The sequence below is a fragment of the Colossoma macropomum genome, unplaced genomic scaffold (assembly GCF_904425465.1).
Source record: "Colossoma macropomum unplaced genomic scaffold, Colossoma_macropomum, whole genome shotgun sequence".
In the NCBI taxonomy this organism is placed as follows: domain Eukaryota; kingdom Metazoa; phylum Chordata; class Actinopteri; order Characiformes; family Serrasalmidae; genus Colossoma; species Colossoma macropomum.
The window spans coordinates 406933-424444 of NW_023495761.1; the positions used below are offsets into that span (position 1 = coordinate 406933).

General features: G+C 37.7%; 1 protein-coding gene across 1 annotated transcript; it reads right to left on the reverse strand.

Moving 5' to 3' along the window:
• Nucleotides 1–5790: 5790 nt before the first annotated feature.
• On the reverse strand, nucleotides 5791–14060 carry arl6 (ADP-ribosylation factor-like 6). The gene is made up of 8 exons (XM_036563475.1): nucleotides 13867–14060; nucleotides 11362–11508; nucleotides 10244–10305; nucleotides 10097–10165; nucleotides 9690–9784; nucleotides 8826–8955; nucleotides 8557–8612; nucleotides 5791–7250 (listed from the first exon to the last, which is right to left on the reverse strand). Exons 2-8 carry the CDS (start codon nucleotides 11482–11484, stop codon nucleotides 7225–7227), a joined length of 561 nt encoding a protein of 186 aa, XP_036419368.1. The 5' UTR covers nucleotides 11485–11508; nucleotides 13867–14060; the 3' UTR covers nucleotides 5791–7224.
• Between the last annotated feature and the right edge of the window lie 3452 nt (nucleotides 14061–17512).

Sequence of the window (17512 nt, forward strand, 5' to 3'; positions counted from 1 at the left end):
AAACAGCGTATTTACATTTTAGAGACATAATAGAGCGCGTGGCCAGAAAAACAGGGGGTGCGTTTAATAGCTGCCTAAAATACGAGGCGAGGAACTTCTCGAGCAGCCAATTTAACGGAGACGGAGCTTCTTCAACTTCTTCTGCCCAAACTCGACTAATTGAACTGGGAGAGACATTTGACAGCCTGCCAAGAAGCTTCCAATTATGAGCAGCCAGGAGCTAGAACACTTCCCATACAGATGTTAGGGGCTGTCTTTAGAGGAGAGAGCCTGGTCAGGACCACTCTCCAGCGCTCAGCAGCGCCTCTGCCCACTCCTTAAAAAGCAGCTCCAAACGAAACGCTGTGTTTTTGTACCTGAAACTGTCAGTTTTTGTGTTTTTTGGAGAGCGGAAAGCTGCACTGGTGTAAACAGCAGCTGCTCCGGGTGGGAAAGCAGCCCTCTGGGTCTCCGCCATGCTTTCTGGTTACAGTGGCGCCTGTGGTGGCGCCGTGGCGCGCGCGCGTGCACCGAGAGGAGTTAATGAGCGCGCGGGCCACATCTGGCTCTGCGCCCTTTGAAGTGTGTCGAGGAGCGCGCGGGTCTGAAACCCAAATCCCAGCCAGACATGAAGCATGTTTACTAGTTATTAGATTAAGTTTGTTGTGTACATCCATACATACATCACAGACTCCAGTGTAGAACTACTATCACACATTATCACTACCAAACATTAGGACTGTGAACTGCATCACTTCACCTGAGAGTCAGTCAGACACCGACAGCAGGCCTAGAGACTCACATCCCCATCGCCTGGTTCAGATGTGTTTGGGTAATGGCTGGTATAGTGTAGGGGGTAACATCTCTCCCTTTTACACTGTAGACTGGGGTTGAGTCTATACCAATACAAGTCCTTGGGCAAGACTCCTAACGCTGCCTTCGACTACTTCTGTAAAATGATGGTACTGTAAGTCGCTCCGGATAAGAGCACCTGCCAAATGCTGTAAATGTAGTTGTTTTAATTAGGTATGTATGCATCCAAGCAAGTAAGTACATAAAAGACATGAAATGAACAACAATAATAACATCAACAACCGTATTAATGTAATATTAACAAATAAAGCATAAATAATAGATCTTAGTTGTGGGACAAACACCACTACAGTATTGCACAGTATAATATCACGTTAGGAAAAGGCAGAAAACACAGAAGGTTAAACAACCAAATATCATAATTTTTAATTTGTTTAATGTGTCAACCCTTTGTCTTTATTACAGACCTTTCAGTTTTTCAAAGAAATCTACAGGGATATTTTTCCACCCCTCCAACGTTCAGTCTTATAAGTCAGTTACATTTTCTGTTTCTCACGATCCAAATAATCCCAAACACACTCAGCGATGTTGAGGTCTGGACTATGGGGTGGACAGTCCACTGTTCTGTCTTTTAGAATGTCCTTTTTTATTTATTTACTTTTCTCAGTAAGGGCTTCATACTTTCAGATTCAGTGTTGAGTTGTCCTCTCACAGTGGAAGGAAGGACAGAAACACCTGTGGATGTTTTCAGCTCTGAACTAAGAGTGGAGCTTGATTTTCTCCTCTCTCTCAAGGATGAATGCTTTAGGTGCTGTTTTTCTGTTGGGACAGCTTTGAGGGTCACCCAGGGCTTGCACGGTTGTCAGGAGTCCCATTTTTCATATTTCTTGAACTCTAGTTTTTTTCCACTTATTTTGATCTGACTTTCTCCTTCCTTATACAAGAGGATTATCTTGTATCTAATCTCAATTACAGTAATAATGTTATTGTATTAAAATGACAAAAAGGTGATATGTTGTTTTTTCTCTAGAACTAAATCTGTCCATCATTTTCACAAATGGTTTGTGGGCAATACTACCTATGTCATACATATACATACGTCATACAAGACATATTTTTGCTTCTGAGGTCAAGGTTCAATAATTTAAAAAAAATATATATCTTGTGTTAAAAAGCTTTTGATCCCACAGACCTCTAATTTTACACTATTGCTTTGGCTTTTTACTCCAGAACAAAGGATTGCCAAGTAACTTATTCTTGTGCAAAACAGTGATCTTTTAAAACAGTGAAACTAAGCTGTAAACTGTAGGATACACCCAGAAGCCTAATTGTGATCACTGATGGTGTCGACAAAAGGTGGTAAATGTGAGACCCTCAGAAAAGACCAAAGGGTGTATACAATACAGTTTTAGATTACCTGTATTCAGTTTTCAGTGCTGTATCAAAATCATTACACACTTCATGTACATACACAAACTATATGTCTATTTTTGTTATATACAGGCTGGTGCTGCTGCAGGTGTGGTGTGCTGATGCTGCCTAGTGGCTTCAGGGAAAAGCGCAGTCCATACAGAGACCCTGCATGTGAACTCAACACTGCAAATGAATATAATATGCAACACTATTTCACAATAACATTTCTTGTTAATGCACAATATAATTTATGATCAAAGGCTTTTAGACTGCTGACTCTGTATGGAAAGACAGAAAAGTGATTGGTCTGTAATATATACACATAAAAATTAACATTAAACTTAATCTGTCAGTGTCTCAGAGTGGTAGAGTGAAGTAATACAAGTGAACCAGGGACTGAAAGGAGACATACCTGAGACATGTTCTGAAAGTTCTTCAGGCTCTTCTTTTTCTTCTTGATTTGATCCAGGTGTGCTAAACCAGGCAGGAAGGGAAACCATCTGGGGAGGCTTTATACTACATGCTGAAACATTGCTGCAAGGGTCTGATGGCGTTCAGAGCATCACTGATGTAAGGTACTGATGTTACATGATCAGTTTTGGATCACAAACAAAGCCTGTAGCTGAGACTCGGCACTGAGCGTGGTGATCATGTACAGCTGCTCCAGAGCATCTCATTCTAGAGATAATGCTTTTCTATGGACAGCTATGTATCAGCTATGTGTGCGCGCCTGTCTCAGCAACGAGTAAAGCTTATAGTAGCTGAATAAGCTGAATAAAGCTCTTATATAAGGCAGTAAGCAAATCTATGTAAATCTTTTAACAATATTTATCTTTATAAAAATTTAGTCTTTTGGTCACATGGGTCAGATTTTTAACAAAACAATAGAAAATCCAAACGTGACTGTGAATAAAAGTATGACACATACAAAAACGAATAGCTACTGTTAGATGTTCATAGTAAGTTATAGTTATACAAAATGTCATCGCTTTACACCAATCAGAACAAGTTCTGTAACATTTCTACTTAATCATACAAAATTTCACATTAAATTCAGTTATTTGCCCTGAATGGGTTAGTGCAAAGCTACTTGTTTCAATTCAGGCCATGGGGAAAAAAGGTGATCTTTAGTCATATGCATGCCTCACTGGAAGGTTTCTACACTATTTTTAAACCTACATACTGTCAATTTAGATTGATAAATTGAGGTCTAAAACACAGGATGAACGACATAATTTCATCAGCAGTTCAATTGAGTGGGAGCCCCCTGCTTCTGTATGTAATTCCATAAGCGACAGATGGGCTCCTGATTAGACGTCGCCGTCTTCTGTTCTTCTCCATGCCCATGCTGCATGGAGGTCTTAATGAGGGAACACATCTGATTAGTCACGACTGTGGCTGCAGGTCAGCCTCCCCAAAGCAGCTGTTCTGGGAACAGTGTGGAGAGCCCCACGGGGACTGTTTTATTACACTCACTGATCGTGCCACTGATCTTGGCCAAACACAGCCACTTTTGGCTTACATCAAATGTACGAGTTATTTCAATTTAATCCCACAGAGTTCAACCTTTATACTGGTGATTATGTAAAAAAAAACCTAGCAGTAGGTTTTTGGGTACAGTAAACCCTTAGTCAAGTAAAAGTATTGTCACTTCAATGAAATAACAGCTTCAACATGTATACTTAGAATCAGCTGATTCTAAGTTCTAAGACACTTTTTTCCCCACAATGTCCCTGAAGCAGGGAGTGAGGAGTTACTCACAGCAGGACATTTTTGAAAACTGGGTGAATATACTTAGTATGTATTTTCTAGTATTTTCAATTTTGATACGGCAAGTGCAGTGACGGGAAACAAGTATTCAGTTTTGTTTGTTATTTCATATATATGAGAAATGTACATCCATAAGCAAATACAAAATATGTTTAGAAACAACATTGATGGTGAAAAAGTGTTCGGACATTAAATCAAAATATACTTCCATGTAAAAGTTAAAAATAAATCTACATATTAATGCTGCAAAAATAAAAATGTTTGTGTGCAGACTGCACCTGGTGTGATTATAAAAAACGTGGTTAGGAAAATTTCACCCAACAAGAAGCAATCATGGCGAAGATAAAGGAGATTCCAAAAGTTTTCAAGAGATTAAACAACACTCACACTAGAAAAAGTTACAGAGCCATAGTATTAGACCTTAAACATCCCTGTCAGCACAACTGATTCAATAATATGCAATTGGAAAGTTCATGGCATCATAACTGATCATCACAGGATAGGTGTACCATCCCTCAGACTAATGATATGGTAAGAGAAAAACCAGCAGTCAGCAGAAAAAACAGTTACATGGAGAACAATTAACGATGAACTGCACCACAATCGCCTCTGTTCCTACAACCCCCCAAAACTCCTCTGCAAACATTTAGACAAATCAGAACAATTCTGGAACAACATACTCTAGCTAGACAAAACAAAAACAGAACTCTGGCAAAAATTTAGCTCGTCATGTTTGGAGAAAAAAAAAAGGTTTTCATTATCCCAAGAACACCTTAACCACAGTGAAGTATGGAGATGGAAACATCATATGGGGCTGTTTCTCAGAAAACGGTTCTGGAGCATTAAATGATGTTGAAGCAAACATGAATAGAACAATGTACCAGGCAATTTACAGGAGAATTGAGTTTCCTTTGACAAGAAAGGGGAGAAAATGAATGTTTCAACAAGACAACCACACCAAAGATACAGCCAAAGACTGGTTTCTAAATAAAAAAAGGAAGGTGCTGGCAATATCCTAACTTAAATCTCACTGAAAAATGTATGCAGGATTTTAAAAATGTGAGTCCAACAAAAAAGTCCAACAGAAGGACTCCCGTAACCTTGGGGAACTGAAGAGAGCTTGCCAAGAGGAATGTGCCAAAATTGAACCACAAAGCTGGAAAAAATGAATGACTCCTTACCATAGACGTCCTGAAGCTGTAATTGCCAAGAGTTGCTTTGCAACAAAGTGCTAATGTTATTCATGGTAAACATATATTTGTTTGTGCTCAGGGATGCATACTTTTTTGGTGATAGTCATGAGGTCAAAGTTAAAAGGGATTATGTGTGTAAATTTGATGTGGATATGTACATTGGAAATATGTTAATTAACAAAAGCAAATGTGTCCGAATACTTGTTTCCCCTCAGTGTAGATGTAAAAGTAGCTTAGTAAAAGTAGTAAAGTTGCAAAGTGAGCTCAATAATAAAACAGCCAATTTAAATCAACACAATAAAAATGAAATTAAACCCAAAAACGAATTAGAAACTAAATGGGAATCAGTACAAAGTAGATACCTTTCCTCACAAATATTCCCAACCTGGGCAAGCACTCCTACGACATACCAAAATGAGTCCTTGGGTGAAACTCTTAACACTACCTTTGCCTACCTGCGTAAAAAGATCAAACTGTAAGGGGACAAGAGCGTCTGGCAAATCCCGTAAAATTTCACAATGTCTATTGGTCCATTCATCATAAAATGCATTATCAAATGACTTAAAAACACTTAAGTTGAATGGAGTTCTGTGGTTAACCGATTACAATTAGAGACTAATTCTTTTACTTGTAGACCTTTTACTCTTTAAATATACCAGTACAAGACAGTTTTACAGACACACTGAATGGAAAACTATACATTCTTTGACAGAAAGTACAGCAGAGTCTGCATGTATAATACGAAAAAGAAATCAAATAAAAAATAATAGTGTTGCTGCCTCAGCAGTAATTCTATTATTAGAATTTTGGTAATAATTATGAAATTAAGTAGATATATAATAAAAAAAAAACACAGGAATGTTTCTTAAGCAAATATTTCATCTGTCAAATTGTCCACATACTTACAGTACCACAATAGAAATCTTCTAGAGACAATACTCTAAACATGCCTGTAGAACAAGCTACCTGGCAAAGAGGAGGATCCTCAAGTCACTACTATAAATACTCTTAAACTAATCACAAAGATAGTGAAGGGTATTTAACAAAACAGAGAGCCAGACAATTTAAGCTGAAAGACAAGCCCTGTGCAATGGGAGAAGAGCCAACATATGTTTCTATTGCACAACCTACAACTTTGGGCTTAAATTATCCAGCTAAAAAAATAAATCTTGCATTTGGACATATCATGTCTAGATTTCTCCAAAACCCCTACTAGCACAAATGAGAACAAACAGTGAAAAGGAAGGAAAATGTTTTTGATAATGGACAAACTACTGCAAATAGCAACCATTGATTTTAGCACAATATTGATGTGTCACCCTGGGAGGTATTTAACAAAGCAGGATATTCCGTTTAGTTGGACAACTAAAACCAAAAATCAAGACTGTCTGACAGGAGAAGCACAAAGAGTCATTCAAATAAGAGCTCATTTTTCATTTAGGTATCTACCTAACCAAAAAATCCTGTGCAATACCCTCCCAATGTGTACAATTAGCAAGATATGGCTGGGAAAATGCTGCACAGGGCAGTGAATCATGAAGAGTGGGAATGAAAATACTGAGCTAGATAATCTGCATCAGGTTGCCTGAGGTTTGTTTGGCTTAAGTTATCTGGCTAACTGAAGAATCCTGCTTTGTGAAGCATAAAAAAACCATACAGTGCTCTTGGGCTGTATTCATTATGCCTGGTAGCCAAATGAATGTAAAATCAGCATAAATCAAAAAAATGTTGTCTGCTGTTCAGCTGAGGTATAAAAGTGTTTGCAATTTCATCACATTCTACAAACACTATCATAAGCACATCTGACTTATTTGGTTGCCTATTATAAAAGACAATCTAAGAATGTGAAAAAAACAATATGCGGTGCAACAGAATGAAAGCGAAACAGCATCTCGCACTACCGAACTCTGAGCTTCCAAGCGTGGGTCACCACAGACGGCCCATCATGCCCACACATTGAAGGCCAAGGGTCAGGCTTGATTTGACGTCTGTGGACAGCTTCGCTGCTATTGCATGAGCAAGATGTGACATTTTTCCTCCGTACTTTACGATGACTTCACGTTCTCATCGTTCTGATCTGATCTGTTAAGAAAAGAAAGGCCAAAGTATTAGCAAATCACTCCATCGTCAACTGACAACTAACTCTGATTCAACTGATGAGGGCACACTGACTAACGCAAGACAATTCAGGGCTAAAAGTAGGCCACTGTGTTGCTGAATAGGACAAAGGTAGAAAAACAAGGTAGAAGAATACAATATTTATATGTGCTATTCTCCAACACATCTTTAAATGCATGGTAGAAAATAGAACAAAACTTTCAGTCACCTTGGGCTGTATTACAGCTTATTCTACATTTCTAGTTTTTTGTATTTAACCGCAATCTGGATACAGCCAGAAGTGACTGAAGGTCACAGATTAACTTAATTAAAGAGAGAAACTAATAGTTCACAACAGTTCACTACACCACCGCTGGGAGGTTTAACTTAAAATACTTACAGTGCAATTTGTTCTATGGATGAAAAAGAGCAGAAAATAAATCACATGCAGCTGAAAGCTTCAAATGATAAAGTACTTCTGTAATCATTATTGATTTTGTTAGAGGGTCACAATAGAAACTGTACGGAGAAAATGTATACTGATCTTGTAAGTTCTGTCTTAATTCTAGAAATAAGTAAATTCAGGAACTTTATTTGTTTATGTAATGAAGTATTGGGAATTTAAGAACTGATCATAGGAACAGGCGACATGAAGGATAATTTATATTAACATTTTTGACATCTTAAAAAGCAATGCTTTACATTATAGCTATGTAAATAAGCTTAATCAGAATGTATTTCTTACTTTCAGTATTTCAGTAACATTATTTTCATTGTGTGAATATGGGGTTCACATGAACTAGACCATGAAAATCATGTAATTTCCACATTCTGTTTACAGGTCCCACCGTTCAAGAAAACGCAAACGCAAAGCCGCAAACAGGAAAGTCATTGTTGTGGAGATTTGTGCATGCACTATAAACGATTCATGTGATTTGTATCAGATTTTATCAGTGATTTCAAACATATTTTGCATTGGAAGTCTTGTATGAGTTAAAATAACTACCCAGGGGCGTTGCCAACATGCTGAGTGGACAGCTCTTATAAGGACATTGTTAAAGCCCTCTGTCTCTCTTGCACACATACAGCATGCTAACAGCTGGGCTTCAGTTAGAACTACCAAGGAAAAGGGTCAAACTAAAGCATTAACAGCATTTTAAAAATTAGTTGCGCTATTGATGTTTTAAATTTATATTGGTATTCTTACTTAAATCTGTATACCTCCCACCCTAAACTGAACAATTAATAAAGATGCAATAAAATAAAGCCAAATAATACTACTAATCTGTACCTTGCAGCCAGTCGACTCCCTCCTGCAGACCCTCGCCCTGGACAGCATTACTGGCACTGAAAAACACCCAGACACATTTGGTCAGGGCACTTACAGCTAAAGCTTTAGTGTCCTGCACTGCAGGCAGAAAAAACACATGTTGAGAACCTGTCTCTTGTGTTTATTCTTAGTTTGTTAAATTAGTTTGTTAAATTAATTGTTAACAAACTAAGAAATTAACCACTGCTGCTAAATTTCAAATAAAACCAAAATCCCATGTGTTGTCTTACCAGATATGCCAGGGTTTGTCCTTGATGTTCTCCAGGCAGAGGAGCTGAGAGACCTTCACTGATGACAGTGCGTCCCTTAGGTCCATCTTATTAGCGAAGAACAGAATGGGGATCCTCCTATGCTTGATATCTGCACACATAAGGGATGGGTTCAAACTGAAAGAAACTATACGGTCAGACTATAAGGCTGGGTGTACACTACACGACTTAAAATCTTAACAGATTTCTAAAACTGAGAGCATCACAAACGTAACGTCTAAGCTAAACTTACTGAACCGGACCTGATTGTGCTTTAATGCGTAGTGAAAGCACAAACTGAGGATTAAAATGGGGTTGAGAAATGCTGATATTACAGTGAGAGCTGAAGAAATCTACAAACTGGCAGCTGACTTGAAATTGAAGAGAGTGACTTGACCTCTGGATCCATACCTTATAAACATGATAACGGCTCTTATTTGCCTGTTTTAAATGCAGCTCCTCTGTCTCTGTGCTCCGCTGTTCAGAAGGTGTGCATGCACATCTCTTCAGACAAAAAATCGTGTAGCGTAGGACCAGCTTAAGACCCTCATGATAAAATAAACGGTATTTAAAAAAATACGGTTTTTAAAAAAACTTCTTGAATATGCTGACTTTACACAAAAGTTTTGAATGGTTTTTTTTTTTACATTTTTGAACCAGTTATTTATAGGCTACAAGACAAATAACTTATTAGCCTACTAAAGAAAAAACTAAGAATTTTTTCAATGTTTGTTTTAATAGAGCTCATAGGTTTGTTTTCTTTTTACCTGAAACGCTTTTTAAAATCCGATTTTTAAGGCCAATTCAAATTCCAGGAACCAGTCAACGGTAAAAGCAGACACTTACCAGGATGGTTTAAGAGGGTGTCCAACTCTTCTTTGGCCACCACCATTCTCAGCTTATCACTGCTGTCAATAACAAATATGATGGCCTGACCCTCCCTGGACAAACAGAGACAAGAAGAAAAATGTGAAAACAATCACAATACATCGGATTTCAATGACAGTTAGCACTGTGGTTTTCAATTGCAGTTCGGACTATTTAGGTTAGAGAAAATACTAAAAAAGTGCAAGGTGTGAAGTCCACCGGACCACCGGATAGCGACAGGTGCATAACTATACAATACATTTACTTTTAGGGAAAAGCTTCTTGACATCTACAACTACTTATGTTTTTGTAGATGTACTGTATTGTAACATCAATATATTTTTATGCAGTGTTTTGGCCTCTGACAGAAAAGAGGTTTCACTTACTTGTAATAGTGCTCCCACAGGTTTCTGTATCTGCCCTGGCCTGACATGTCGAAGACTGTGAACGACAGACTATAAAAAGAACCATGTGGTCAATAACAAGACAAGCGTGTAGCCTCTTCAGGAAATAAGTACAATATTGATCCTTACCTTGATGTCTTGAATTTCTCTATGCTAAAGCCTATGGTGGGTACAATGTCTTGGGCCTGAGCCTGTAAGAAGACCATTAAAATGTTGACCATTTTGACAAGCGAGCTTATGTTACCTATTTTTTTGAACAACGCCCTATTAAATAAGGTGTATACTGTCTGTGAAAAATCTAAGATGCAAGACCTGATTTGTTAAAGGAATATTCTAGCATTTTTTCAACTTGTCTGCCTGCTGAATCTGTATCATACTGTCAATAATAATAATAATAATAATAATAATAATAATAATAAAGACAATAATTTCAACACTTTTTCTGTGACTTTATACCAAGTTGTTCTTACAAAGTTTTATCCAATTTTCACTTTCCCTGGGGTTTTGTGGTATCCATGCTGATCACAAAAAGCCTGTGAAAACTCGACCCACAGCACTTGTAACAACTCGTAACTCATACATTCTTCTCACTGAGACACGACTTGCAGATTTACAGCTTAATTTGATGAGAACATTAACAAAAATATGTGTTACACATAAACATTTACTACAAATTCAGCACCTGTCCATTAGCTTATTGTGTTTATAAGGGTGTTTTGTGTCAGCAGGTTTTTGTTCTTTTCTAGGTACAATGAAACATATCAAAATTATTGTCTGCGGCAATCGACTGCATTATATAAATGTAGCATATAGCGACTAAGTAGAAAAAATCTTGACTCAAATATTCATGGAAAAGTACAGCTTTAATTAATTCTGTAATGCCTACTAATGACAGCATAATTTAAGGCAATTTAAATGAGTGAAGGCATTTACTAAGTGATAAAGATATTGCTGTTGTCAGAAGAAAACCTTGTATCTCCATTTTTTGTTGTTTTTCAGTTTTTGACATAATTTGAAAAATATCTGTTGCTCTTTACATTGTGTGTAAATTTCATGAAGAACAGACAAAAAGAAACGGCCCAAAATGACTTGGAAAAATTATATTAACAATAAAGTAGGTTTTTCCTTCTCCTGTAAAGTTACTATTTTGGAGGTTTTCTTCTGACAGCAGTGATATGTTAGTACAATAACAGATTAATGTGAAGTTCTAGGGTCATCATTGGCTAAAGTGAGAGAGTAATACTCACATTAGTGGGCTTCAGCTGGTTGATGATGGTGGTTTTCCCGCTGTTGTCCAGCCCCAGGCACAGAACGTTCACTTCTTTCTTTTTCAAGCCCAGCCATCCGGCCAGCTTGTCGAAGAGCCCCATTTGGCCTTTATGAATGGAGCCACACTGTTCAAAGCAAACAGTCCAAAGCCAAGAAGACTCAGTCAAATGAAACCAGTGTAACATCTATTTAAGATCCATAAACACTTCATTAAAGGTGTGTGGCACTGGCAATGACCACCTAGACAACCAACTAGACAACCAACAAGAGCTTGCTTTATTGCTCTCATGACAGCCAGAGTTCACCAGTCTTATGACAGCATGTACCTGTTGCAGGCCTTAATGAAATGCAATCATCTGTGTTTATGTACATCTCTAATTTGTGCTGCACAAAACACATACACATGTGTGACAATGTTACATAAGAGTTTATTGATATACTCAAGTAGCTTATTCCAGGTATATCATGGAGTATCAGTAAGGTGCTGTTCGGATATCCCAATATTATTTATATTAAAAAGTTGACTTCACATGTAATGACTACAGATTAAAATTGCCTTTGTTTCCAGGCCAAATCTATGTAAAAGTGTTTTTAAAAGGCTAGGGCAAAAGGGAAAAGCTACCCAAGCAAAGCAGCTATTTGCCTTCATCAGGGTACAATTTCTCAAACAAAGAGCTTTTTGGCCAACAGGTGACAATCAAGTTACCTACACAGCTGATTAACAGACACACCCACAAAGAGAGTTTGTCTAAATAAGGGACCCAAATAAGAAATCTAGGCAAAAGAACAAAACACTACAAATAACTGGACTAGATTGAAGGCAGATCGTCTATATCATATCAAGACAAAGGTACAAGATGCACTCTACATTGGCTGTAGCCATCAATAAAACCATTAACACACCTAAATATACATTTATACACTTTATGAATAACAAATTTAATATATTCAGTTCATTCATATTATTTCATAAAATAAAAGACAATGTAATTATTTGAGATCTTCACTAATATGCCGTCTCTGATATAAACGATTGTATCCTTAGTCACAGTCCATCAGAGAGAGCAGTTTGGATTCATTGTACTGGAAGAAATAAGCTTTTTGGAAGCTTTTTGGCTCTTTTCCCTATGTTCATCCAGTGTGAAAGCACCACAAGGGTTATATCTGTTTGGATACCCAGAAGCTGGTAAAAACAAATAATTCCAGTCTTACAAATCGATGTTTAATATGAATTATGGGAATGATAAAAAATGTTTTGATGCTGCTCTGTATCTTTAACTGACCAAAACCCATTTACAAACATTGCTTCTGTGCACTTTTGGACCTCGTAACATATTTCCAAAAAATACAGTGAAATGCCAAACACCAAAACAAAATATACAGTCATGACTGACACGTGAAGACACTAATGGAAATACACTGTGTGTTCAAAAGCAGTCAGACACCTCTTCTAATGAGTGCAACAACTTTAATGAGCACTAACTGCTGACACAACTGCGTACATACATAGCTTGTATAATCTCCATAGAAAACCACTGACCAAACAGAATGGGATGCTCTGGAGCAGCTACACATGAGCCTAAGATCACCATGCCCAATGCCGAGAGTCAGCTACCCCCAGTACTGGGCTGTGGAGCACTGAAACTGCATTCTCTGGAGAGACGGAGCTCCATCCGATACCTTTGGGATGAGCTGGGGTGCACTCTTATGGCTGTGTGCATTCAAGTCCTCACAGCAACCCTTCTCAGATGAGCAGATGCTGTAACTGCACCAAAGGGGTGGGCAAACTTCCAATTAATACCTCTGATTTCAGAGGAAACGCTGGATGAGCAGGTGTCTACAAACTTTTGGACACGCAGTGCACCTTTCATAAAGCACAGGGCTAACAGGAGAGCTGGCGCTGCAGCCTTGTTGATAGTAAGTTCCGTTACTCTAGGTAGGTTAATTAAATTAGCAGTCTGCAGCTCTAATGTTGAGTATTAACTTTAGCTCAATAGCAACTTCGTGGCCCTTTAAACCTGCTAACGCTACCTCGAAGCATCCAAAAGCGCGTTTATACACATCTTCTACATCTCGTATCACGGCTGCTGAACATTAATTAGCGTAGCTGTAAGGAAAATAGTACGAAAGCGCGTTTTTTTCCAAGAGATAATCGCAGAGACGCAGCTATCAGCTATTAGCCGGCTATCAGTCTTAATCCGCTGAGCCACTTTAGTTAGTTAGCTGCCTGCTCTCCTTGCATAACCCGCACTACATCGTTTCTCACCCGCTGTACACCAGGCGGGGGCATTCCGGGACTTTACTGCACTTTTCTACCTCTGTCGGGCGGTTTAAAGTAGCTACGCACAGCCCTGTAATAATATTATACCGCTACTATCACGACAGCTTCCCACAGCTATCATTTCACCGAGCTGTGTGTTGGGTTAGCTGTTAGCTGTTTAGCCATCCAGCTAACTCGGCTAGTACGCTAAAAGAAAGCTTACCTCTCAGTACCGTCTCGGCTGTCTCGGTGCAGCACAGCTCCCGTCAGCGTCCGAGCTCTACTATCTCCAGCCTAGACAGTAAAATCGCATGGCAAAGACAACGACATGTTATTTATGAGACGCACATTTGAACGAAGGCGGCTAATCTGTGTGGAGCTTTGACGGAGCTGCTGCGAGGTGAGATATTTACACGGTGTTGCTTAGAAACCGGCGCTGCTGCTGAAGAGCGCCGTCCTGTGGTCAAACAGCTTGTCTTCATACAGTAAATCACTGCATCACAAACACAGTTTAAACAACACATTCAGTTTAAAGCAGATCAGATGTCAGTAGTGCCACCAGAATTTATAAATATGTAAAAAAATAAAAGAATTCTAAATGTTAGAATATCAGTTATCATTATGAACAATTCATGCCTCTTTACAATTCATTTTTAAGAAGGGAACATTACTAGTATGATTTGTTTTCACAAGGAAGTTGTTTTTAATCATTTTTTTATTAGTACAAATAACATTTTATTATTAATTTTTGTTATATTCACACCACTGAATTTCCAACATCTGCTGGCGAAATGTAATCCTGATCACTGAAGAACAGGGCAAAAGGGGGTTAACAAATTATGCATACACAGATGAACTATTATCTGTTATTGTAGAACTATTGTAGAACTACAAAGTGCACCTATATGGTACTGTTTCTCAAAAATGTTGGATTGCCTACCATTTATCTAATAGAAATCATTCCTATAAGAGTGATTTTTCTTTATTTGAAGAATAGTGTATTCTTTCAAAAACATATAGGGCAAAATTATTGGCACCCCTAAAGAATATTTTAAATAAAACCAAAGAAATTTGCATCTTTGGGCAAAAAATATCTGTGTTTTTGTTGCTCCTGGTCTCCAGAAACTGTTTGCTCTCACCGTTTGCTTCCAAACACACTGCTTCCACACAATTGACCTGTAATGTAAATCATGTATTCATGATTATCAACAGCGTCAGCTGTGATCATAACTCATTTGTATACGTGTATATGTGCTCATTCAAAGACGACAAAAGACACAAGGCATCCATTATCTTTTATTTTTTACAAACATCCAGCCTAATCCACTTATACCTCTTTTTAAATCCATTATAAATTATAAAAAATAATATACAATTAGATTACTATTCACTATACATTATAGTGTGTACTGACCTGATTACCCAGTTTCCCCTCATCTGCTGGAGTTCACACTGTTTCTGCTTTCACTCTTGCTGTGTGCATCAGGAGTCTGTTCTGACAAGAGTTCTCAGAGTCCTGAACATATGTTCAAGCACAAGTCAGGAGGCGGCGTCTGATGAGCACAGCTTCTGCATGTGGCACATTGCTGTATATATGTGTATACATGTGTGCTGCATGTTAAAGGGCCCATATTCTACATTATTTGTATGTTATTTTCTTTGAAGTTCATTTGTGATGTTTGTGTGGTTTTATGTTCAAAAACAGCTATCATTCATCTGCCAACCTCTTTTTATACCTTACAATTACAAAGGGTTTCGTTACTGTGCCCTTAAGACTGATATATGCAAATGAGCTCTGTTCTCATTTAAAAAGCAGTGCTGAGACACAGTCCTTATACCTTCAATATGAATGGGTGGGGCTAAATTGCTGTAGGTTAAATAAGCAGTAATACAGTACTTTGCAAGAGTCAGTGACCACCCTTCATTTTTTTCCAGTCAAAATGGCCATTAAGTACAAGTTATTCATATTTCAGCATCAGAAAAGTCTCAACAATTAAATATAATATTAAACGGTTTTAGTATTTAGTATGTTCACACGTTCCTTTATTACAACTTCTGTTCTTTTCAGGAGACTCACTTTCAGTTTTTTAAACAAATCTGCAGGGATATTTTTCCACACTAGAAGTTTGTCGCATTTTCTGCTTTCTGCTTTCTCCGATCCAAATAATCCCAAACACACTCAGTGATGTTGAGGTCTAGACTCTGATGTGGTCAGTCCATTGTTCTCAGAACACTAGCAGCTTCTTTGTTTGATCTGCAAACTTTTTTCTTTTTTGTCTATTTCCTTTTCTCAGTAAAAGCTTCTTGTCAGCTACACATCCTTTCAGTCTCATAGTGTTGAATTGTCTTCTCACAGTGGAAGGATGGACAGAAACACCTGTGCATTTTTTCAGATCTGAAGTAAGAGTGGAGCTTGATCTTCTCCTCTCTCTCAAGCTTTAAGCACTGTTTATCTGAAGAGACAGTTTTGGTGGTCTACCAGGTCTTGCATGGTTGTTAGGAGTTCCATTTTCCCTGTATCTGTTAATAACTTTTTTAACTTCAGTTTTGGAATCTTCTGTTTTTCACTCATTTTCCTTTTTTCTCCTTCGTGCAGGTGGATTTTCTCATATCTAATCTCCTCAGAAATATCTCCTGAAAAAGGAATAACTTGCACTTAATTAACAAGAAACTAAGTACATGAAGTGTAGTCTCAGTCATTTGCACAGTACTGTATGTAAATATGTTTCTGGTTGTGACATCACAACCAAGATGAATTCAAAATGAACGGTTTTTACAGTTTACTGTGGACTGTATGGACAAGGGAGTGAATGCTAAACTTTGAAACTTTAACAGTGTTTACATACTACGTCAAACCTTTTTTAAAGCAAGGGCAATTCTGTTTTTTATTATATGGGCCCTTTAAGTAAGCAACACAGAGCATTATATTAATTAACTGTTAAGCACACTAACCTGCTAGTTGTGTATATGTGTGATACCAAGAACTTTCACTGCTGCACACCACCCTACATTCAACAAGTGTATTCTATTTAACCCATTCATGTCCAACAGCTAAATATAGTACAAGGAATGAGGGAATGAATGCTACAGGACTTATTCTGATCGGTCTAAAGTGAAGACTTTTCGTGGATTTTTATACCTTGAATGAATGTCTAACAGTTTGTTTTTTATTACATATTATTTTCATACTTCTAATCACAATCAGATTTGAAATTCTGTTGTGTTGATAAAAATCTGTAGTAATTCAGTGATTAAGATGTCAGCAAAGTTATTCAGAGTGGTTTGTTGCGAAATGTTTCACTCTAGAGAAACATACAGAGTCAGAATTGTTTACAGTGGTGGTGACAGGAACCAGACGTCTGAAGAGCCACTCAAAGCTCCCTCACACAGTTATCACATAAAATTGTCATGAACACATTGCCTGGTGTATGAGACATAGTTTCATGATAGCTTTACAATAATGTTTTGACCTAAAGCATATACATTGTTTACCTTTCATGGTGGAGACATACATGCTGGGTATTGTTAGGTAAAATAGTCTTTGTATTTTTTCAGATTTACCACTATTTTACCTTCATGAGCATTACAGATAAAAATTCTGAAGACACATGTAGGTTCACTGGTGATAAATAAAATGGGTATATTTGTGACATCACAACCACTGCATATAATGATTCACTATGAAGACATCCAAGTCAGTAAGTTTCTCTACAGTCTCTGAATGCCTTTGTTTACATCTTCACCACTAAATTGTGCATAAATTCTGAAAAAGTGCCCTTTTAAAGTAAGTAATAAAACCCACTTTTTACCCATATGGTTTAATCGATTTAAAAAATTCCTTCAGATCTGAACTGAGGTGAGCTCAGAGG